Source organism: Corythoichthys intestinalis, chromosome 18 (assembly GCF_030265065.1).
Source record: "Corythoichthys intestinalis isolate RoL2023-P3 chromosome 18, ASM3026506v1, whole genome shotgun sequence".
In the NCBI taxonomy this organism is placed as follows: domain Eukaryota; kingdom Metazoa; phylum Chordata; class Actinopteri; order Syngnathiformes; family Syngnathidae; genus Corythoichthys; species Corythoichthys intestinalis.
Genome location: NC_080412.1, coordinates 33,618,093 through 33,643,710, shown reverse-complemented (window position 1 = coordinate 33,643,710; position 25,618 = coordinate 33,618,093). Strand labels below are relative to the sequence as shown.

Genomic DNA, 25,618 nt, shown 5'->3' with positions numbered 1-25,618 from the left:
CAATTTTAAAACTTTCACATGTCGAAAGTAAACAGAAGGGAAATTATGGAATAACGGGAGCAATTTTAACAACTTCAACAGTTGATTCGCAAAATTAAATGAATTGAATTGAGTTTAAAGCTGCTGATACAGAATGGGGACTTGAGTATTTTATTTACTGTTTTAAAATGTTAACTTGATACTGAAATAGTCGTTTATTTAAACCTGAGAGGCTTTTGATACAATTATTGTAACTAATGCACGAAACATTAAAAGCATCTAATAGCTTGGAGGGTTTGTGGGATTTTCCAGTGAGGTTGTTTGTGTGTTTTGCTTTTTAAAGACAGTTACAATATTATTTGCATGTTTTACTGACTGACTATGCCATTTCTGTTTGTTATTTATAATGTTTTGTGTTTGTCACTGAATAAACAGGTCAGTTTCTTGTTACCAACTGTTGTATGTAGGGTTGTTCCGATCATGTTTTTTTGCTCCCGATCCGATCCCGATCGTTTTAATTTGAGTATCTGCCGATCCCGATATTTCCCGATCCGATTGCTTTTTTTGCTCCCGATTAAATTCCAATCATTCCCGATAAATGTTCCCGATCATATACATTTTGGCAATGCATTAAGAAAAAAATGAATAAAACTCGGACGAATATATACATTCAACATACAGTACATAAGTACTGTATTTGTTTATTATGACAATAAATCCTCAAGATGGCTTTGACATTATTAACATTCTTTCTGTGAGAGGGATCCACAGATAGAAAGACTTGTGACTTTGTACATTGTGACTAAATATTGCCATCTAGTGTATTTGTTGAGCTTTCAGTAAATGATACTGTAGCCATGCCCAAATGCATGATGGGAAGTGGAACCATGACTGTGCGTAGTGCGACCAATTGATATATCTTTTCTGCGTTGCGAATTAACTTAAGGTGTTAAGAAAAAGATCAATTACTACCTTGCTTCCCCACATTTCATCCCAATTGCTTCTAATCGTAGGGAGAGGGATTGTAAGGCTTTAGCCGATTAAAATAAGGCTCCAACAGCTGCCAAAATTCACTCTACTCATTTTATGCTGCCTTTTATCTCTCTATATAGGTAAAACGGCGCCATTACAGATTGAGCGCAGCATTGCGTTAGTGGGTCGTGCAGTGCATGCATTAATTGCATTAAATATTTTAACGTGATACTTTTTTTAAAAAAAATTAATTACCGCCTTTATCGGGATAAACTTGATAACCCTACCTTAAGCCTAAACTAAAGACTTTGGATGAGTGTAACATTTTATGTCTGTAACATTGAATACAATTAGAAAACGATTTAATTAAAATATATATATATTTAAAAAAGGCAGGCCGAAAACTTTGAAAATGACGTGATCGGAACATCTCTAGTTGTATGTTATTCAAACTCACCTAATTCAGCTGGCTAGTTGTTATCAAGAGCACTAAAACCCTTTTCAAAATGAGTCTGACAACTAAGTAAGGAGACTAAATAACTTTAAACTTTAATACATGCTCAGATAGGCCGGTATCGGCCAGTATCGGATCGGAAGTGCAAAACAATATCGGTATCGGATCGGAAGTGCAAAAACCTGTATCGGGACATCCCTAGTAATATGTTAACTGTTTTGTCAGATAACTATAGCCTAACAAACACAACATAACAGGCTGAGTGGGAAAAAAAGCATAACTCGCACTTAAGTATAAGTCGCAGACCCAGTCAAACTATGAAAAATGTGCGACTTATAGTCCAGAAAATACAGTAAAGACTGTATTTGGGGCAACAGATCCCGTCTGTGTACAAGCAGTTGCAGTTAATCTCCTTCAAGTCTCAAAAGAATCCTATGAATGTTTTGGCAATAAGCAGGTGTTATTTGATTTCAAAAAAACAAAAACAAAAAAAAAACTATTTGGTTTCCATAAACTTGCTGTACGTTCATGTTTTTTAATCCGCGAGCTGTAAAATGTCAAGCCGATGTTACCAAAAATGCAGAAAGAAGTGGTTGAAAAAGAAAAAAGGAAAAAGTCATGTGGTCGTCGTCATGCAAGGTCACAAGGAGATACAGTAGATAATAGCTACAAACCACAATTAGAGTTGACCAAATGCATCATCCATTAAGGTGGAATAATGCTAATAAATCAGCACTGAATTGTACACCTTGTGAAAAAACTTTTAACTGTTTTTTCAGTGTCAGATAAGGTAATATTTAAAAAAATAAAAAAATAAAAGATGAAAGAAAAATGACCTTATAACCTTTTTATCTATGGAATAAAATAGCATCTGTTTGTTCTATAATCATGGAGTTAAGGTGAAAAGTAAGGTCAGAAGGGGAAGTGACGCAATAAAGAGTGTCCCTCTCTTTCTCTCGGAGCTGTAGCATCCGCTGAGGAAATTCTAGAAGACACAAGGATGTGAACACAGAGCTCAGGAATGGAGGATGTTTGACGTTCTTCCCGCCATCCCCTCTTGCCAGCCCCTTTCCCCTTCCACGCACGACTCACCCAACACTCACTGAACTCTTCGTGCCAGCTCCTGTTATTGTGGACGGGAAGCTATAGAGAGCTAACTGCATGGTGCCTTCATTTTTTACGTAATTGTTACATATATTTAGTTGAAATGACTGCTCAAACAAACGGTTATGTTTTTTGTCCTTCAAGGGGGTTGAACAATGGAAACTATATTTGATAGCAAAGGCATTTCCTGCCATGGACAGGTTCCAGGAAGTGCTACACAGCTGAAATATATAAGGTTGACTATGAACTTTCTCTCATTTTGGAGTGTTTCCATCTGCCTAAGTCAGTGCTTTGCGTACTATCCCAATTTTTGGCCCAACAGTTTCAGGGAAAAGTTTATCTCCTATCCTCCAGCTGTATACTTATAGATGAGATTCTGTAGATATGCACTGTTGAAATGCATGATAGACCCCAAGACCATAATGTTTATGAGAAATTGTCTCTATGAATAGATCATTTGTTTGATGTAAAATATGTGCATTGCCTCAATGCGAGTTGGAAACCAATGTTAGGTCAAATTATTTCATGCACCGAAATAAACAAATTTATTTACTGAAAGGTGTGCATTATTCAAACACTGATGGATAATATTATCCATCCATTTTTTTTACATTGCTTATCGTCATAATGATCAAATGTGAACTAACTTTGAGGTTATAAATCCACCCTGGGCAGGTCTCTGGTGACTCATCTCACGTTGGGATTTTTGTTTAAACCTTTCATGCACGAATTATGCTCTTTTTTTTTTTTCAACCCTAACAAGGCACTCGTTGAACTCATTGGCTTCCATTGATGGAGCTAGAAATCCAAATCCATTTTGAGGGGATCAACCTGAAAAGTTTCCAGTGTTATGTCCCTACCGTCCAGGGGTGAAAGTGGGCCAGAACGGTCAGGAACACAGTTCCAGTATAAGATTCAGAGCCAGAACGCAGTTCCGGTATAAGATTAAGAGCCGGAATGCTGTTCCGGTACACGGTGCTTTGATTCCGAAAATATGACGGCAACTGTCAAAACACTATGTAAAAAAAAAAAAAAACGCCACACATGCATTTTATCTCCAAAAAGAAAACAATCTACCAACATCAGATTTACATACACAAGTGTTAACAGCATGCGTAATAAAGTGCTAGTGTAGCATAATCCGTTTCCACCAATATTTATTTTTAATTTTATTCCACGGACGGCATGGAGGTTTCCCCAGCTGCTGCAGTTATCTGAGTCTGACAATGATGAGTCACGTCAATGTGCAAATGCACGCAGCAAAGCAAAACGCCTGGACTCATTTATCCGTTCACTTGGCTGACATGCTGACACGTGAGCAACAGAGATAGTTAGCTCTGATTGGTTCAAATGTGCATGTTTTCGGGAACAGCAAAAAAAAAAAAAAATAGAAGGTTGTTTAATTGTTGTGACAAAAAAGGGCAACGCAACATGAAATGGATCAAATCTTTAAGAGCAACAAAAAGAGTTGAGGAGGCTTATTTATCATATTTAGTTTTATTTGCTCTGATGGGGAGGTTCAGAACATCTTAGCTGTCAATGTGAACTTTGGACTTATTTTTGTTCATTTATGTTAGGCTACTTATTCATTTCCTTATGATTTAAAAAAGTCAATGTTTGCGCGATCTTCAAAATATATTCCATTTCACTCTGCATGATATAGGTCATTTGTACTTATTTTTCTGAATGTATGTTACTTATATCTTTATTAAAAGAAAAAAACAAAAAGTAAACGTTTACATCACTTTACATTACTTCAATTTTAATATACATCCTATGTTCTTAAGTAGTTAAAAGTGAGATTTGGCATCAAGTATGTGAGGAAATGAGGGAAAATAAAAATTAGGAGATGGAGGTTGGGATTATTGCTGTTTTTGTTTACTTTTATTTTGCAAATCATTGAAAAAATCCAATTTTGAATGAAAATCAGTTTTTGTATGTGTTATTGAAATAACTGTGCTAAAACAGTTTTCTTTGCATTTCAGTAGTTTAAGAGGTTTGACCCACCCCCCAATAAATAAATAAATAAATAAATAAATAAATAAATAAATAAATAACATTTCTGCCTCTGTGATCACCTTCACGTTGTGGAGTTCCGGCAAGAAATTCTAGCCACTTCCACCCCTGCTCCCGTCCCTATGCAAACCTACGTCCTTGATATATGGCGAAAAACACTCAGGTGACATGAAGTTCTGCTCTGAGACCCCCAATTTAGCCAACTTTCAAAACTGTCCGATATGCATGTGTGATACATCATTGGAAAGCTTAAAATCTCAATTTTCTGGGGGAAGAAAATTTTTGAGCAGGAGGGCATTTTGAAAAAAAATTAAGGCTGTCAAACGATTAAAATTTTTAATCGAGTTAATTACAGCTTAAAAATTAATTAATCGTAATTAATCGCAATTAATCGCAATTCAAACCATCTATAAAATATGCCATCTTTTTCTGTAAATTATATATATATATTCTGTAAAATAAATTGTTGGAATGGAAAGATAAGACACGAGATGGATATATACATTCAACATACGGTACATAAGGACTGTAGTGGGCATTTCACTCTCCTGTCATTTAAATCTGTCTATGCTGTCCTCACTCCGAAGCGTCTACTTTTTTCAAAGCTAGACAGCTAGAGAACGACGCCTTAATAATCAGACTTCTTCCTTTTTCATCTGATTTATTAATAAAATGGCCTCAAACCATTGTCCTCTTTAGACCGTTGTAAAACTACAAAAAAAGTACACAAGCATTGCATTAGCAACAACGTTAGCTTAGCACGCTATACAGGTTCACTAAACATAAACAAAAAGCGTCTCATACAAAAAATATAACATTTCGCTTACTAACATAATATGTACATTCTTTACAACAACCATACTTACGGACAAATCTTGTCCAAGGATCATATAAGCACAACATTACAACGTAGGCGTCAGCCCGAGACGTCGTGCAGCCATATTGAACTGGCAAGAAGACAATAAACCATGTCGCAAAGCGACCACAAGAGTTCGCTGTTAGACAGCACAAAAAGCCTTGCTGTAAAACTTACCAAAAGGCAGAATACTGTCTGAGCGGGACATGTGCGTTAATTGCGTCAAATATTTTAACGTGATTAATTAAAAAAATTAATTACCGCGCGTTAACGCGATAATTTTGACAGCCCTAAAAAATTTTTTTTTTTTTTTTAAAACAGCAAAACCCTATTTGGAGGTGAGAGCACGCGAGAACAGAATTACAGACGCCATGACTTTAACGAGATATTATCGCGTACTTACTTTGTTTCGATCCAAAAGCTCCATGTACCATGTATCACTGAGTGTCAAAACACAGCGGTGAATGGCCACAGCTGGATTTTGGGGGGATTTTATGGGTGAAACATGGTAATATAAAAAGGGTCGCGATGCAGAAATCGCAGACATCAAGGAGTGGTCGAGATTTTCTTTTTCATATATTTACCCTTTTAAACTTTTTTTGCTTTCAATTTTTCTGTTTGGATCGATTACTTATCATCTAACACAGGGGTGGGCAAACTATTCCACAAAGGGCCACAGTGGGTGCGGGATATGGATCCAACCCATCATGAGGCCAGCCTTTCACCAATCTGATGTCTTACAAGTGCAATCAGTTGATTGCAATCAGGTGCTTCTTGTTTCCGCTCAAACCTCATTGGTTTTAACTGTCTGTGCTGAATCAGTTGGAACAAAGACCAGGACCCACTGCGGCCCTCGAGGACCGGTTTGCCCACCCCTGATCTAACATATCAGGTAAAATGTGACAGTAACAAAAAAAAAAAAACAATTAAGCGAGAGTTATTAGGTAGATATCCGTGACTTTTGTACAGACGCCATTTTTTTCATTGTGACATAATTTGTTTAAAAGTTTAAAATATGTGAGTGAATAATCTTTTAAAGTGTTTTTTTTTTAAAACAAAATATGAAACATCAATGAATGATTCTAAGCTAAAGACGACAGACATTTTGAATAATAAACAGAATCAATTACCTTCATTTTATGGCTGGGTTGAAACAAAACCGGTTGCATGATGTCTGTAAACCAGGGTTTTCAGGGTAAAACGGACAAATTAAAAATAGTTCGGGGGCTTCATGCGCCATGAATCTGCTATGGCAGCATATAGACATCTTGTTCTATCAAACACAACAGTTGTTTTGGCTTAAAATACAGCAGTTTCTTTTAAAGAGTGCAAGAGCAGAAACTTTTTTCAGTCTTGTGTGTTTTCCACCAGGGCCGGCCCAGCCTATACGCAGACTATGCAGCTGCTTAGGGCCCCTGACCACTAGGGGGCCCCCAATCTGGCAATTGTTTAATTTATATTCTATTTTGTTTACTACAGTTTGCTTTATTTGACTTTTGTGAGGTTTGATACTTGATTATAAGCATAAAAAAATAAAAGTTCTTCCTTAACTTCTTTCTTTCCTCTTTTAGAAAAAGGCTTGGCGCTATTTACTGTTAAGTACTGACAATCATTTGGGGTGAGAAGTTTGAAGTATGCAGTGCAAGAAAATCTGATTAATATACAAAATATGGACGTATGGGTTGGATTGCATGTATGGGTTTCACAGTACACTGTGACGAAATGGTGGGCCAAAAATATGGGCCCCTTTGCATTATTTTGCTTAGGGCCCCAAAATGGCCTGGGCTGGCCCTGTTTTCCGCCATATATTTTTTTATTAAGTAGCAATAGTCACTTGCACTATAAAGGTTTAGAGGTGTTAAGCGTCATCTCGTAAATAGCTGTCCACTGTAGTAACCACTATCCGCGAAAGGGTTAAAAAGACCAAAAGTAGTGTCATATTGTAAGTTTGCTGCTGCGCCACCTAAAAGGAATGAACTCGATGCTTCCCCGCGTGCAGCTACTGACCTTCCATCCCGCAGAGCTGTTGCTGTCTCCTTTATCCTTGAAGTAAGGCACACTATTCACCATCCAGTCATAAATTTGGGACAGGGTCAGCCTTTTCTCGGGTGAGCTCTCGATGGCCCTGGTGATGAGGTCGGCGTATGACATGTTCCCCCAGGCGTTGCGACGGGACGAGCTGCTCTTCCTCTGGCAAGAGCCGCCCAAGGATGTCGCGCCAGAAGGGAGCACCTGTTGCTGAGGTGCGAGCTGCGAGCCCGGCTGCTGCAGGTGTTGGTGGGGGCGCAACTGGACGTGCAAGTGCTGCGGCTTCTCTTCATAGTCCTCCTCCAGCAAGCACAAGTTGCGTGGAAAATCACCGTTTCCAGCCGGCTCCTGCTTCACCGACGGGGCCGGGGAGGATGTTGTGGAACCGGCTGGGTCGATCAGCTCCGGCAGCGGCCAGGTGCAAGAGCGCGGCCGGGTGAGAGGCTCAAAGTCCGGATCAACTTGGAGCGGTGGAACCTCAGCCATTACGCGGCTCTCAGGCTCATAGACTCTCACGTGAACTTGAGAAACGCTAACGTTTTGGAAGCTTCGCGTGAGCTAAGTTGGGCAGAGCTGGTCGATTACAAGTCTACTACTACATCCAAAGCATCCTCATCTAAATAGTTTCAACTTCTCAAGCGTGGCGCTTTGTGAGAAGAACAGCCCACATGAAGGGTGCGATGATGCCTTCACGTCCTGTCACATGCTCGGTCGTCTGGTTTCTTTGCCACAACTCTCGTTATTTAAAAAAAAAAAAAAAAAAGTTATGCAATGAACAAAACCATCATAGCTATATGAATTACACAACGGTCAAGGGAAATTTAAAATAAATCTAAAAAACATTGGTATGAAAAGGTAAAATTCTCATTAAAACGTAGGTTAAGTTTGAAAATCAAAACCAATGATGAACCATGTGTCTATATTACAGCAGATGAAAGCACCATACATACTATATTTCTCACAATATTACACTTCTTACTGTCAAGACAATAATTTATTGGACTACAACGCTTATCTCATGATTCAGTCACAAAAGGCGGCGCGAGTGCTGCCCTCTATTGGTGCGTAAAGATAAAAACCACGTACAGCACTACACATTTTTTTCTTGTCAGTCATGACTGCAAACATTATTGTCTGCATTTGGGAACAGGTGTACAAACAAACATTCTTATTTGCCCCGCAATTAACCAAGTTGCCAACACATCACCATGCCACTAACGGCCATGTTTAAGGAAAAGTGAACAAAATGTGGAAACGGGAGTGTTTCCAAATGTCAATCTCCCTCTTATGCAAGCTTACTATAACAATAAATAAAGCAGCGCGAGCAAGACGAAACTGCACGCTTCTTTGTTCGTATGTCCTTAACTTCAAAAGGACTTCCTTGTAAAGGGCAAGAGGTCCGAGTTCTATTTAAACGTGTAGTTTAAACCAGCCGAGGTCCAAGACGCCCACATGCCAACATAAACCTATTTCACTGCCTGCCAAGAAAAACATCATTAATCAAAGTGACAGACAGGTCTCAACAGGCCCTTAAAACATTGAGGAACAACCGATTTATCCTCCCGACAAATCACCAAACATCCATTAACGATGTTATTTTAATGATGTTACCACTACAAATGAAAACATGTCATTTTATACTTCTCACACTTACAGTAGCTGACAGTCTTTCCTCTGTGGTCGTTTTTCAGACTGTTACCTCTCACAAATATTTGTTATCCCCCTTTTAGAGACCTGAATTTTCCAATAAAAATACATGAGGATTGCGGACTAAATATTATGACAATACAGGAGCTTTACCACACACGTTTTCATTTTATTACATATAAGAGTGGCTTTCATAAGTATTGAAATTACATCCAATTTTTCAAAATTTTAATTTGCGTAACCTTCAGCCTCTTTGAGAACATCCTGTTTTTGATTGAAGTAGTCTCTGAACCAGGAAATGTGCTCCTTCTTCTCCTGGACGGTCAGATAGGGATTTCTGGATAAACCAGTCACCACTAACTCCATGAAGTGCCTAACTGGCCCTTGCTTAGGGAAGCCCTCCTCCAAGTGCTTATCCAGGAAGACATGCTCATGGAAAGGAATGCTTGCCTCCTCTTCCAGGCCTGATAAAAGGGCAGAACACTGTCAATCTTTGTTTCCTCGACGTTATGTGCAGCAATTATTGGCTCACCTGCTTCATTATCAATTGGATATTGCCACATTTTCCCCTCTTTGGTCCACTGGATCATTTCCTCAAAGGCATTTCGGGGCATTTGGTTGGCAGCAGAAGCAAGCTGTTCCGCAAAGTCGGCGTCCCACAGTGTTGGTCGAGCTGTAAAAAGGCAAAATGTGATGATATTTCTCAGAGATACGTATTGCATTATCTAGTACAGTGGTTCTTAACCTTGCTAAAGCTACCGAACCCCACAAGTTTCACATGTGGAGTCAACGAACACTCAGAATTAGAAAATAAAACAAATTTTTTCAAATGCGAAATCAATTTATCTAAACTAGCAAATTCCCATTTAAAATTCAACTCTTTTGACAGCATGTTTTATAAACGGGTCAAAATTTGAGACCATGCCACCCTTTGGTCTGTTGTATTCTCTCATACCAAGTCCGAGTCAACCTTCCACTGAGCAAACCACTTCCTCCTCCCATTAGACTAGTAGTTAAAAGAAATGGATTAAGCCTGCAAATTGGGAGCAAACCACTCCAAAACTTGGTTTAAAAAGCGTGCTTTGCCTAGATTTTTAATTTAGCGTACGAAAATAGGGCTCTGCAGTTCTATACTTTCGCCGAAACCCTAAGACTTACTCACCGAACCCAGGTTAAGAACCACTGATGTAGTATAAGGCTGTAGTGCAGTACCCTAGTGGTTGTACTGTGAATAAACTTTGATTTTCTTATTGTGAATATGCGCGTATGCCACCGATCAAGCAAAGTAAGATGGGATAGGTTAGTTTTGGGGGTCCTGGCTTAAGAAAATTGATGCATTGGATAATAACTTTATTTTACTGACAATATTATACAGTTGTACCTCTACTTACGGACGTCTCTACATACAGAATTTTCAGGTTACGACCTGCCTCAATGGGGAAAATATTGCCTCGTTACGAAAGAAATTTCAGGATATGAAAGGCAAAAATACAGTATGGGCTGCTACTCGCAGCTCCCAGAGTTTACTGAACATAACATAGCTGCTCTGCCATTGGCTATTGCCTAGCATCTTCCTGGCATCCGGTGGCTAAGAGGTACAGTGCCTTGCAAAAGTATCCGGCCCCCTTGAACCTTGCAACCTTTCGCCACATTTCAGGCTTCAAACATAAAGATATAAAATTTTAATTTTTTGTCAAGAATCAACAACAAGTGGGACACAATCGTGAAGTGGAACAAAATTTATTGGATAATTTAAACTTTTTTAACAAATAAAGAACTGAAAAGTGGGGCGTGCAATATTATTCGGCCCCCTTGCGTTAATACTTTGTAGCGCCACCTTTTGCTCCAATTACAGCTGCAAGTCGCTTGGGGTATGTTTCTATCAGTTTTGCACATCGAGAAACTGACATTCTTGCCCATTCTTCCTTGCAAAACAGCTCGAGCTCAGTGAGGTTGGATGGAGAGTGTTTGTGAACAGCAGTCCATCTTCCCGTCAATTTTAACCATCTTCCCTGTCCCTGCTGAAGAAAAGCAGGCCCAAACCATGATGCTGCCACCACCATGTTTGACAGTGGGGATGGTGTGTTCAGGGTGATGAGCTGTGTTGCTTTTACGCCAAACATATCGTTTTGCATTGTGGCCAAAAAGTTCAATTTTGGTTTCATCTGACCAGAGCACCTTCTTCCACATGTTTGGTGTGTCTCCCAGGTGGCTTGTGGCAGACTTTAAACGAGACTTTTTATGGATATCTTTGAGAAATGGGTTTCATCTTGCCACTCTTCCATAAAGGCCAGATTTGTGCCGTGTACGACTGATTGTTGTCCTATGGACAGACTCTCCCACCTCAGCTGTAGATCTCTGCAGTTCATCCACAGTGATCATGGGCCTCTTGGCTGCATCTCTGATCAGTTTTCTCCTTGTTTGAGAAGAAAGTTTGGAAGGACGGCTGGGTATTGGTAGATTTGCAGTGGTCTGATGCTCCTTCCATTTCAATATGATGGCTTGCACAGTGCTCCTTGAGATGTTTAAAGCTTGGGAAATCTTTTTGTATCCAAATCCGGCTTTAAACTTCTCCACAACAGTATCTCGGACCTGCCTGGTGTGTTCCTTGGTTTTCATAATGCTCTCTGCACTTTAAACAGAACCCTGAGACTATCACAGAGCAGGTGCATTTATACGGAGACTTGATTACACACAGGTGGATTCTATTTATCATCATCGGTCATTTAGGACAACATTGGATCATTCAGAGATCCTCACTGAACTTCTGGAGTGAGTTTGCTGCACTGAAAGTAAAGGGGCCGAATAATATTGCACGCCCCACTTTTCAGTTTATTATTTGTTAAAAAAGTTTAAATTATCCAATAAATATTGTTCCACTTCACGATTGTGTCCCACTTGTTGTTGATTCTTGACAAAAAAATTAAATTTCATATCTTTATGTTTGAAGCCTGAAATGTGGCGAAAGGTTGCAAGATTCAAGGGGGCCGAATACTTTTGCAAGGCACTGTACTTCTACTCTATGTGTATGTGTGTCGCCCAGTGTCCCCTCCATTCGCCCCTCGAGCCAAGAGGTATTCTGTCAGCTTTACGCGAGCGTATTAACTTTTATTCTCTCGTCTTTGTTTTTTGCATTATGCACAGCTTTCGTTTTATGTTTATTGTTCAATATTCTAATTGTAACATGTATTTGGTACATGTGTTGATGCAGTTTTATGCTTAATAAAAGACTTTTGTCTGAATTTTGGGGTGTTTGAAACAGATTGGAGCATGTAAATGGAAAATATGTCTACGTCCGGTATTTTCAGTTTACAAAACTACTTCTAGAACCAATTAATTTCGTAAGTAGAGGTACTACTGTAATGCCAAAAATACAGTGGAACCTCTGGGGCTGAAAACAATATTCCTGGATCTAGGTGGACTTATGAATTTCTGTCCATATCAAATGTTTGTTAAAGATGTTTCTGACATATACAGTACAACAGAATATTACACGTATTACCAAATGTTGAAACTGCTTCATCTTCATTAGCCGTTGAAGAGAAGATGTTTAGTCTTCTACCTGTGAACAATTTCCTCCTAAAAAATATATATATATATATATATATATTTATTTATCACGTATCAAATTACTGTCAGATCAAATGTAGTATTAATATCAGAAGTTTTTATCCCAAATGAAACAACCTACTTTCTGCGAACACGGTTCAGTTCTGCAGTGATTCCTCCACCTTGTGTGTAGCCCTGCCCATCATCATCGAACCGGATCTGATTGCTTGGCCAAGCATTTTCTCGATTGTTTTTTCTTCCCACTTTCATGTCAGCTATAATCACTCTACGAAAAAAAAAAAAAAATTGAGACATTCAAAGGGTTAATGATAAAATGAACGAAAAAGTAAAATGATGAAGTGTACCACTGCAAACTGCCGTAATTTTCGGACTTTAAGGCGCACCTGGCTGTAAGCCGCCACCCACCAAATTTGGCACGAAACGGCATTTGTTCATAGAGAAGCCGCACCGGACTATAAGCCGCAGCTGTCCCCACTGTATTATGGGATACAGTGAGCCGTCCCGAGCCAATCACGTAGTCTCACTCTGCCTCCCTGCCTGGTCAGGCGCTGCACTGGAGTTGCTTATTAAAGTTAACGATGATTGACAGATGTAATATTTAATCTTGCCACAGATGCCTGCAATTGGCTGGCAACCAGTTCAGGGTGTCCCCTGCCTACTGCCCCGAGTTAGCTGGGATAGGCTCCAGCACCTCCGCGACCCTCGTGAGGAAAAGCAGCATGGAAAATGAATGAATGAATGAATGCTTGGAAGCCGAAGCTTCAAAGCGCCGCATGCATCAATCATCATTTAACTTGTTAAACTGTTGCTGTGGCAACTCATTGTGTGTAAGTGAGCACCTTGAGCGGATTTGAGTGGACTTACTCAGTAAAGCATAAGACAAGCATTTTTCTACTTTATTCTTGTTTATAAATAATTTGGTGGGACAGTAACATGTGTAGCCCAGAGAAAAATATGGAAGCATTATACCAAATAATGTAGCCCAGAGAAAAATATTGAAGCGTTATACCCAATAATGTAGGCCAGAGAAAAATATTGAAGCCTTAAACCCAATAACAACACTAGAGGGCATGAGCGACATTTGAATGAAGTCAGAGACTAACAACTACGACGTCAGCGCATGCGCACTTCCTTTTGGAACGTTAGCTTTTCTAACTGAGGGGGAAAAGTTTTGTTCGCCCCAGAAAGAAACGAGAAAAAGATCAAGAAAAGCAAATTGACGAATGCATCAACTGTTGCTGTGTGGCGTCTGTTGCTTGAAGCGAATTCAGACGGTCGCGTGGTGAAAATATTGAGCAGAAACCACTCGGTAAGATGTGGAAACAATTCGCTAATTCGCTAATGCTAAATTTGCATTCATGGCTAACTGCTAGCGCCTTATTCATGCAGGCCAAAAGCCTTGTGTGAGAGGAAGAGGACCAGGCATCGTCAGTTAAGACTATTCGGTGAGATATTTTTGTTAAGATTTGTTTGAAATGTTATGAAATATAGTTTCCATTTGAAAGGAAAAGAAATGTAATTATTAATTTTGTGTAATGGAAATGTCATTTATTGCGTACAAAATGCTTTGTAAATGACTAGAAGTATATTCTCGAGTGTTTACACTCAGTAGTGTTTGAAAAAGTTGTACAACAAAAATGAAACTGAAACAATGAAACTGAAAAGATTGTAACCCAAGACCTGTGTTAAATACAGGTCAGGTTTTTTTCTGATTGGAAAAAAAACAAAAGATCATCAGATTGGATTCAGCGATGGCGAGCTAACCCAGAGTGATTGAAGAACCAAGATCATTGAAAATTCTGGAATAACAGACAGACTGTCTGTGTGGTAGGATTGTATCAGTCATCGGACTGATACATACATTTTTTTCTTCGAAAAGAGTGCACTCCAACGAACATTTGGGAAAAATCTATTGAAATAGAAAAAACTGAGACATGATTAGTTGCCACTGCAACTAATATTGGACAATTTTGACTTTGACGAAACAATTGACTTAGACTGAGACTCAAGACTATTTTTTTCTATTTTTCTTGTTGTTAATTTTATAGTGTGTTATTTCTAATTCATTGTGTGTTTGTTATTGTTAAAATTGTTTATTGTGTTGTTCATTAAAAATCTACAAAAAAGCATTCCGATTGCCTAAACCTGATGTTAGATGTGGTTATCGTATCCATACCAAATAAACCGAGCCTAGATTGCAGCTCCTATCGGTGTACATACAGGAGGGTATAGATAGGGGCTACACATGTTTAAAACTTATCGTACAGTAATTATTACATTTGAAGTGCTTAAAAACTATTTTATTAATATATATATACATATATATACATACATACACTACCGTTCAGATTTTACAAAATGAAAAATCCCATATGATACGCTACGGTTCAAAAATTTGGGGTCAAAGCGAAACAAAACTTTTGAACGGTGTGTATACATATATACAGTGCCTTGCAAAAGTATTCGGCCCCCTTGAACCTTGCAACCTTTCGCCACATTTCAGGCTTCAAACATAAAGATATAAAATTTTAATTTTTTGTCAAGAATCAACAACAAGTGGGACACAATCGTGAAGTGGAACAAAATTTATTGGATCATTTAAACTTTTTTAACAAATAAAAAACTGAAAAGTGGGGTGTGCAATATTATACGGCCCCTTGCGTTAATACTTTGTAGCGCCACCTTTTGCTCCAATTACAGCTGCAAGTCGCTTGGGGTACGTTTCTATCAGTTTTGCACATCGAGAGACTGACATTCTTACCCATTCTTCCTTGCAAAACAGCTCGAGCTCAGTGAGGTTGGATGGAGAGTGTTTGTGAACAGCAGTCTTCAGCTCTTTCCACAGATTCTCGATTGGATTCAGGTCTGGACTTTGACTTGGCCATTCTAACACCTGGATACGTTTATGTTTGAACCATTCCATTGTAGATTTGGCTTTATGTTTTGGATCATTGTCTTGTTGGAAGATAAATCTCCGTCCCAGTCTCAGGTCTTGTGCAGATACCAACAGGTTTTTTTCCAGAATGTTCCTGTATTTGGCTGCATCCATCTTCCCGTCAATTTTAACCATCTTCCCTGTCCCTGCTGAAGAAAAGCAGGCCCAAAACATGATGCTGACACCACCATGTTTGACAGTGGGGATGGTGTGTTCAGGGTGATGAGCTGTGTTGCTTTTACGCCAAACATATCGTTTTGCATTGTGGCCAAAAAGTTCAATTTTGGTTTCATCTGACAAGAGCACCTTCTTCCACATGTTTGGTGTGTCTCCCAGGTGGCTTGTGGCAAACTTTAAAAGAGACTTTTTATGGATATCTTTGAGAAATGGCTTTCTTCTTGCCACTCTTCCATAAAGGCCAGATTTGTGCCGTGTACGACTGATTGTTGTCCTATGGACAGACTCTCCCACCTCAGCTGTAGATCTCTGCAGTTCATCCAGAGTGATCATGGGGCTCTTGGCTGCATCTCTGATCAGTTTTCTCCTTGTTTGAGAAAAAAGTTTGAAAGGACGGCCGGGTCTTGGTAGATTAGCATGGTCTGATGCTCCTTCCATTTCAATATGATGGCTTGCACAGTGCTCCTTGAGATGTTTAAAGCTTGGGAAATCTTTTTATATCCAAATCCGGCTTTAAACTTCTCCACAACAGTATCTCGGACCTGCCTGGTGTGTTCCTTGGTTTTCATAATGCTCTCTGCACTTTAAACAGAACCCTGAGACTATCACAGAGCAGGTGCATTTATACGGAGACTTGATTACACACATTTGGATTCTATTTTTCTTCATCGGTCATTTAGGACAACATTGGATCATTCAGAGATCCTCACTGAACTTCTGGAGTGTGTTTGCTGCACTGAAAGTAAAGGGGCCGAATAATATTGCACGCCCCACTTTTCAGTTTTTTATTTGTTAAAAAAGTTTAAATTATCCAATAAATGTTGTTCCACTTCACGATTGTGTCCCACTTGTTGTTGATTCTTGACAAAAAAAAAATAAATTTCATATCTTTGTTTGAAGCCTGAAATGTGGCGAAACGTTGCAAGATTCAAGGGGGCCGAATACTTTTGCAAGGCACTGTATACACACATATATATATATATGTATATAAAAATACGTTTTTTAAATTATACTTCGGGGAACAAAAGTGAAAAAACATGTCTTATATGTTTCTCTTTCCAATGTTCTCCCCTCCATGATGGACATCTACTCCTCTCGATGCCTCAGCAGAGCTCTAAACATCCTCAAGGACAGCTCACATCCTGATTCCCAGCTGTTTGAACTGTTCCCGTCTGGGAGACGCTATAGGTGTTTAAAAGCAAGAACAAACAGACTGAGGAACAGTTTCTTTGCTAAAGCCATCTCTACCCTGAACAACTAGATGTAACACCACAGCATCCAATGTCCAATATTCCTTTACATGCAATGTACTATGTGCAATACTTACTAGGACCAATATTCAATGCCTCACTGTCAACCTCTGCAACTTAACTTCAATTCACACATGTTCTTTGTGCAATACTTATCTACGTGCAATATTAATCTGCAATTTTCAATACCTTTACTGTCAACTGCTGATACCTCACTTCAATTATTTGCACTGCCTGAACACAGGACTACCTCATACATACAGTGGGGAGAACAAGTATTTGATACACTGCCGATTTTGCTGGTTTTCCCACTTGCGAAGCATGTAGAGGTCTTTAATTTGTATCATAAGTTCTCTTCAACTGTGAGGGACGGAATCTAATACAAAAATCCAGAAAATCACATTGTATAATTTTTAAATAATAAATTTGTATTTAACTGCATGAAATAAGTATTTGATACATTACCAACTAGTAAATATTTCGGCTCTCAGTTCTTTTTTAAGAACCCCTCCTGTTCTCCACTCATTACCGGAAGTAACTGCACCTGTTTGAACTTGTTACCTGTATAAAAGACACATGTTCACATGCTCAAACAAACAAACTCCAACCTTTCCACAATGGCCAAGACCAAAGAGCTGTGTAACGACATCAGGGATAAAATAATAGACCTGCACAAGGCTGGGATGGGCTACAGGAAAATAAGCAAGCAGCTTGGTGAGAAGGTAACAACTGTTGGAGCGATTATTTGAAAATGGAAGAAGTTCAAGTTGACGGTCAATCTGCCTCGTTCTGGGGCTCCATGCAAGATCTCACTTCGTGGGGCATCACTGATCATGAGGAAGGTGAGGGATCAGCCCAGAACTACATGGCAGGACCTGGTCAATGACCTGAAGAGAGCTGGAACCACAGTCTCGAAAAAAAACATCGGAAACACATTACGCCGTCATGGATTAAAATCCTACAGCGCACGCAAGGTCCCGCTGCTGAAGCCAGTGCATGTCCAGACACGTCTGAAGTTTGCCACTGACCATCTGGATGATCCAGAGGAGCAATGGGAGAAGGTCATGTGGTCTGATGAGACCAAAATGGAACTTTTTGGTCTAAACTCGGCTCGTCGTGTTTGGAGGAAAAAGAAGGATGAGTACAACCCCAAGAACACCATCCCAACCGTGAAACATGGAGGAGGAAACATCATTTTTTGGGGCTGCTTCTCTGCCAAGGGTACAGGACAACTGCACCGTATTGAGGGGAGGAAGGATGGGGCTATGTATCGCCAGATCTTGGCTGACAACCTCCTTCCTTCAGTGAGAGCCCTGAAGATGGGTCGTGGCTGGGTCTTCCAGCATGACAACGACCCAAAGCACACAGCCATGGCAACTAAAGAGTGGCAACATAAGAAACATCTTAAGGTCCTGGAGTGGCCTCGCCAGTCACCAGATCTGAACCCGATAGAAAATCTATGGAGGAAGCTGAAAGTCCTTGTTGCCCGGCAGCAGCCCCGAAACCTGAAGGCTCTGGAGAAGATCTGCAAGGAGGAGTGGGCCAAAATCCCTGCTGCAGTGTGTGCAAACCATGTCAAGGACTACAGGAAACGTTTGGTATCTGTAATAGCAAACAAAGGTTTCTGTCCCAAATATTAAATTCGATTTTTGTGATGTATCAAATACTTATTTCATGCGATTAAATGCAAATTTATTATTTAAAAATCATACGTGATTTTTTGTTTTTTTGTATTAGATTCCGTCCCTCACAGTTGAAGAGAACTTATGATACAAATTACAGACCTCTACATGCTTTGCAAGTGGGAAAACCAGCAAAATCGGCAGTGTATCATATACTTGTTCTCCCCACTGTATTTTATATGTATTATTTTATCATTTATTCTTGCAAGCCACTTTTGAGATTTTTTTTACTTGTCCTGCACTGTAAAGGGAGATACTCCACAATTTCATTGTACAACAGTATAATGGTGGTGGTGGGCGGGCGGGGGTTCTACTTTGTGGTTTTTCACTTATCGCAGCGGGTTCTGGTCCTCATTAACCGCGAATAACGAGGATTCACTGTAACGAGTAATTATCTCACTTTCTAATGGATGTAAAAGATCCGAGCTGGACATGAATGGAGTTAGTGACAAAATTTGCCAGATGACACGTAATGACATCCGTCATAAGCATTCATTAATGCTCATGACAGTCTCATGTCATAATTATGACGGTCTTATGATGCCACTGTCAAATAAAGTGTGTCCCATTAACCGAAATACAGTATATCAACAAATAAGCCGCACTGGACTATGAACCGCAGGATTCAAAATGAGGGAAAAAAGTAGCAGCATATAGTCCGAAACTTACGGTACGCACATAATGACAGTTAAGTGAGTTCATTACTGGCTGACAAACAAATTTTCTTATATTTGTTGCATTAAACTGCATTCCTTAATTGACTGGGCCAAGTATTATACGGTGTCAACCATAACTGAGCATCACCTCTTAAATTTGATCAATTGTAAAAATGTTTATAATATTGTCTCATAATATTTTTTTTTCGCTTGATGGTTATGTACCCGAGATCATTTATGTCACCCTTCTTGTGAGCCTCAGTGATGGCCTCATGCTTCCTCAGCTGCTTGAGCAGCTCAGATTCTGCCAGGATGCGATTAGGAAAAGTGGAAGCAGCAGCAGAGGCAGCCGAGAGAAGTTCTGGATCCAAACTTTGTCTAAAAAAAAAAAAAAAGACAAGATTTATAAAGAATAACCAAAATGTTATTGCAATGTTGCTGCTGTTACCAGCAAAAGCAGATGGGGTGAGGGGATACTACTCACGTCTGTGTTGAAGCATCTTCTGAAGCCTTCTGAAACATGCTAATGGTGCTCTCCATATCTTCTACAGGTGTAGATTTAGGTTTGACATTTTGTAGCCTCCTCTTACTGGTGACGTCCACCTTCATAGCTCCCAGAAGATCAAGTAGATTCTGCTTCCCACTCTTGGCCGCAACCACTTTTCCCTTAGAATCCTCCTTCTGAGTATTGTCTCCATGATTTGACTCATCAAGTTTGTTGACTTCACTGGAATCTTGGGTTTGTTGATTTTTAACTATTTTTGTTTTTGTGGGATCTGGACCATTATCTGCATTTGGAGAATTGTGTGTATTTTCACATAATCTGGCTGGGTTTGTGCTGAGGTGTTTTTCAGTGCACACAGCGGAAAAACTACAAGAAGAACAAAACAGGTTAGACGGCAATTCCAGTTGTTATATGAGTGTAGTTACATCTGTTATATTTTTTCAACTAAAATGGTAGAATTCGCAATGCTATAAATCAAGGCCGTAGATTTGCATAGGGATGGTAGGGACAAAACCCTTTTTCACTTGCTGAATGTCCCGCTCCATTTTTTTCCTCAAACGCACGTTTGATTGGCTGATGACTAGAACACCCCCACCCACACGAACACTCTCACAGTTCAGAATTACGTTGCATGTCGACATGCCCTCCTCCGCCTGCTTCGAAGAGAAGGGATATTAGAAGGTTTTTTTCAGCCAGCAGCCACTGTAAGTAACTGAAGTAATAGAGTTGGCATTACGATTACGATAAGCTGTATGAACTTGCTAACCTGAGTAGGAAGCTGCTTAGGTACAGTAGAAGTGTCCTCCTGTATGTGTTTTCCACTAGGTTAGCGATAATTAAACTGTGAGAAATATAGTCAACTCTGCTCAGCTGTAAGAAATGTAGTGAACCAAGGTTTATAGATGTTAGGTCTAAACTTAATACTTGAACTAAGAAAACAACAAAAGACCTAGGAAGGGACGGAGGAAGAATCAGACTTGAGACGAAGATAAAGCTTTTACGCTAACGGCCGTCAGGAGAAAAGGTTGATGCGGAGCGTGTAGCTCACAACAAGCTTATCTAACCTAACCCCTGAGGAGCGCAGCCTTTTAATGAGAACAGAAACATTATGGTGACGCCTACTGAAAACAGAAACATTATGGTGACGTCTACTGAAAACAGAAACATTATGGTGACGTCTATTGAAAAAGGAAACATTATGGTGATGTCTACTGAAAACAGAAACATTATGGTGACGTCTACTGAAAACAGAAACATTACGGTGACGTCTACTGAAAAAGGAAACATTATGGTGATGTCTACTGAAAACAGAAACATTATGATGACGTCTACTGAAAAAGGAAACATTATGGTGATGTCTACTGAAAACAGAAACATGGTGACGTCTACTGAAAAACGAAACATTATGACTCTTTTCATTGTGTAAGCACTAAAGCACAAGCGAATAGACTGTTACATGAGAAAACATAATCGTAACACCTAGTTTTAAACACACATAATTGGTTTAAATACTGTTAATGTGCAAAAGCATTAAAGCACATCTTACAATAGACCCTACTCACATGACATCACAACCACGCCTCCGCGCCATGTTGTCCGTCTACTCGTCGTGTTGACGCATTACCGCTACATAAATTCCTCCTATTATGCCGTGTTTTTCTGCTCGTTAACATTAATAATCATAATGGTGAAGGCCTGTGTGGCGGTTGGTTGCAGTAACAGAGAAGACAGACGGAGAGACGTAAAGTTTTACCGTATTCCGAGAGACCCGGAGAGGAGAGCGAGATGGACTGCTGCAATTCCACAAGAAAACTGGGCACCAAACGATCACCACAGATTATGTAGTAGTCATTTTATATCTGGTAAGATGCATTTAATATACTGTATATTTAGAGGGTTTTGGGCTGACAACCACAATTAAGATCATTGCGAAGCTAATCGCCGACAACATACAGTTTCAAATTCAAGATGCTTATTTCTTCCACCATCATTATAGTTTGAATAACATTTAGCTGGTACCAAGTGAAAGAAGCTGGCCTCGTCTACGGATCATCAGTTAAACAGGTGTGTCCAAACCGTTTGCAAAGGGGGCCAGATTTGGTGTGGTAAAAATGCGGGGGGGGGCTACCTTGGCTGATTTACATAGAACAATATATTTAAACAAATTTTAGCAAGCCCTTCTGTGTGTTACATTTGCTTTATTATTTTTTTCAATTCATAATTTCAACAATCTCGTCTTTGTGGCGTTCTCTTTCGACACTCGGGCTCTAGCGAAATACTGCTGCTGCGAAATTAAACTAGCTTCAAGTTGCTTTCATTTCTCGCTGCATATCTTCCCTGTAATGTTGTCGTACATGTCAGCGTGTCTTGTTCGGTAATATCATTATCGCGTCACATCGAACTCTTTGAAAACAGCGGCTGTCTCTTTGCAAATGAGGCAGACACAGTTGTTGCGTGTTTTATTGAAGAAATAGTCAAATATCCACCTATCCTTGAAGCGCCGGCCATCGCAGTCAACTTTTTTTTTATTGATTGTCGCCATTTTAGAAAATTGGAAGTAAAGGGTCACACGGGGTAATGTTGCTTAGAGTGCTGCTCTTAAAGTTTTTCAAACTTTCGTGAGAATAGGCTGATTTTGTGTGGACAATATAGTTGTAGATATCAGGGTAGCAGATGTCAGGCAGAGAGAGCGAAGACAGCGGGTCGAAAAATATCGATTTAGGCATCAAATATGGATCTGGCGAATGGATAGACTGAAGCTTTTCCACACAAAGCCTTTTATGCAACGCATCCAATGAGTTTACAGCGTCTGAAAGCACCGGGGCTTCCATAAATTGCACGATAAATTGCACGACAAAATGAAACCATTGAGAATACGGATACACAAAGACAGACAATATGGCGGCCGGATACAGCGACACGTCATTCTGTGACGTTGGTGAGTAGGGTCTATACCCTTCTCCCCAGTTTTCATTATTTGTTTTACCTACAGTGGGGCAAATAAGTATTTAGTCAATCACTATTTGTGCAAGTTCTCCCGCTCGAAAATATTAGAGAGGCCTGTAATTGTCAACATGGTTAAACCTCAACCATGAGAGACAGAATGTGGAAAAAAAAACAGAAAATCACATTGTTTGATTTTTAAAGAATTTATTTGCAAATCATGGTGGAAAATAAGTATTTGGTCAATACCAAAAGTTCATCTCAATACCTTGTTAATGTACCCTTTGTTGGCAATAACGGAGGCCAAACGTTTTCTGTAACTCTTTACAAGCTTCTCACACACTGTTGCTGGTATTTTGGCCCATTCCTCCATGCAGATCTCCTCTAGAGCAGTGATGTTCTGGGGCTGTCGTTGGGCAACATTGACTTTCAACTACCTCCGCAGATTTTCTATGGGGTTGAGACCTGGAGACTGGCTAGGCTACTCCAGGACCTTGAAATGCTTCTGACAAAGCCACTCCTTTGTTGCGCTGGCTGTGTGTTTGGGTTCATTGCCATGCTGAAAGACCCAGTCACGTCTCATCTTCAATGCCCTTGCTGGTGGAAGGAGATTTTCACTCAAAATCTCTCGATACATGGCCCCATTCATTCTTTCCTTTACACAGATCAGTCGTCCTGGTCCCTTTGCAGAAAAACAGCCCCAAAGCATGATGATTCCACCCCCATGCTTCACAGTGAGTATGGTGCAATTCAGTATTCTTTTTCTTTAAAACAAGAGAACCTGTGTTTCTACCAAAAAGTTCTATTTTGGTTTCATCTGACCATAACACATTCTCCCAGTCCTCTTCTGGATCATCCAAATGCTCTCTAGCGAACCACAGACGGGCCTGGACGTGTACTTTCTTCAGCGGGGGACACATCTGGCAGTTCAGGATTTGAGTCCCTGACGGCGTCTCTGTTGGGCATTCACTAGGTCCCCCCGTGTGGTTCTGGGATTTTTGCTCCCCGTTCTTGTTATCATTTTTACACCACGGGGTGAGGAGGGAGTTGAAAGTCCGTGTTGCCCAACGACAGCCCCAAAACATCACTGCTCTAGAAGGGATCTGCATGAAGGAATGCAAAGGGCCAAAATACCAGCAACAGTGTATGAAAAGCTTGTGGACATTTACAGAAAGCGTTTGGCCTCCGTTATTGCCAACAAAGGGTACATAACAACGTATTGAGATGAACTTTTGGTATAGACCAAATACTTATTTTCCACCATGATTTGCAAATAAATTCTTTAAAAATCAATCTATGTGACTTTCTGTTTTTTTTCTTCCACATTACGACTCTCATGGTTGAGGTTTACCCATGTTGACAATTACAGGCCTCTCTAATATTTTCAAGTGGGAGAACTTGCACAATTAGTGGTTGACTAAATACTTATTTGCTCCACTGTATGTGGTCTTAAAACAGCCCAAAGGAGCTTTCATTTTTTGTTGAGTTTGGCTGTTTGTGGACAAAACCAGTAGTGTTAATCCTGAAGGAAGGCTCTCTTTTTATTTATTTTTGTCATTCCATGACTAAGAACTTTTTCGTTATATTTAATTTATTTAGAAAGACAGTTTTGAGTGGTAATAAGAAAAATGTTTATTAATTTATTTTTTCGCATTCCTGGATACGTAATAGATGATTAACAAGTTTGTATTTCTTGTGGATGTTAATATAATTTGTGTGTGTTGTGTAATGCAATTTAAATTTGCTAATAAAATCCAAACATTAATTCTGAAAGTATTCAAAATGTGTCTTTAGTAGTTTTGGAAAACAAAGGGTACAATCGAATGGTGTATCACCTGAACCAAAAAAACAAACAAACTTAAATTCCCTTGTTTTCAGTGTAAATCTACTAGAAATAAGTGAAATTATCTGCCAGTGCTTCAAGTAAATTTTACTCAGGTTTCTTGAAATAAAAATTGCTAGCTGAAAATAACACTTATTTGAAACAAAAAGTTTGTATATTCAATCTAAAAAAAAATTGTTCAAAACATTATTTGAAACAATTTTTTCTTGATTTAGGTGAAAATGACCGACTTTTAGACGTATGGGCCTAATAAGAACAAATGGTAATATTTGCTAAAAGTAAGTGGAAGAATCTGATGCATTTATCTTTTAACTAGCCTTTAAAACTCAAAACAAGCTGAAAAAAATTATTCGACTATATTTAAGAAAAATTGTCAGATTAAAACATTATACTGTAAAAATTTGCAGTGTGAAAGTTAGTACAAGTCAATACAGATTTATTTTGCATTAATCATTTTGCCAATCAATTATTTAGGTTCTTATTGATGAGAAATGTAGCCCTGACCGCCGTTCACCTCATCTGTTTGATCTTATTAATGTCCTGTCCCCAGCAAAAAGTGTACATGCAGTTTACGCTGTTATATCGTACCTACCAAACCTAAGCCCTTGCAATAAATGCTAAACCTCACGAAAATTGAATAATTATAAAGGAAAAAAAGGAAGAACAATTTACCTTAAAATCGTCGTATCATAGTCTGCACTAAAAATACGATTATAATTTACTGATGAATTCTGCACGGCGTACAACGCGCGGGATATATATCTAAACATGATTCTTTAAATATACAGTACATATATACATATATATGTATGTATGTATGTCCTTTCACACGCCTAACTTGGTCTAAATTGCAACAGCAAAATGCTTCCCCGCAAAACAGCAATGACAGCTGTTCCATGATAAAAGTTGGAAACTTACTTCTATGCATTTTTAAAAATTTAGATAAGGGTTATAGCTCCAACTCGTGCATCTATATTTATAAAAAGGGATAAAAACTTCTA

The 25,618-nt window shown here is 39.3% G+C and overlaps 2 protein-coding genes across 2 annotated transcripts in view; both read right to left on the bottom strand.

The window, feature by feature from the left end:
- Positions 1-8,032, bottom strand: part of LOC130906681 (forkhead box protein O1-A-like) — a 58,915-nt gene extending 50,883 nt beyond the window's left edge. The window contains exon 1 of the mRNA XM_057821225.1: positions 7,389-8,032. Within this exon, the coding sequence (XP_057677208.1) occupies positions 7,389-7,895 (507 nt within the window). The 5' untranslated portion in view covers positions 7,896-8,032. The remainder of the gene's footprint in view (positions 1-7,388) is intronic.
- A 779-nt stretch (positions 8,033-8,811) lies between these two features.
- On the bottom strand, positions 8,812-25,460 carry mrps31 (mitochondrial ribosomal protein S31). Its single transcript, XM_057821226.1, has 7 exons — positions 25,290-25,460; positions 19,811-20,197; positions 19,552-19,704; positions 12,748-12,891; positions 12,559-12,635; positions 9,589-9,729; positions 8,812-9,520 (listed from the first exon to the last, which is right to left on the bottom strand). Exons 1-7 carry the CDS (start codon positions 25,385-25,387, stop codon positions 9,285-9,287), a joined length of 1,236 nt encoding a protein of 411 aa, XP_057677209.1. The 5' UTR covers positions 25,388-25,460; the 3' UTR covers positions 8,812-9,284.
- Positions 25,461-25,618: the final 158 nt, after the last annotated feature.

Coding starts and splice junctions, on each gene's coding strand:
- mrps31 (XM_057821226.1), bottom strand. CDS start 25,387: ATGTTTAGATATATATCCCGCGCGTTGTACGCCGTGCAGAATTCATCA. Junction 9,730..12,558: donor TGAAGCAGTTTCAACATTTG/GTAATACGTGTA, acceptor GCCTTTTTACAG/CTCGACCAACACTGTGGGAC. Junction 9,521..9,588: donor TCCAATTGATAATGAAGCAG/GTGAGCCAATAA, acceptor CCCTTTTATCAG/GCCTGGAAGAGGAGGCAAGC.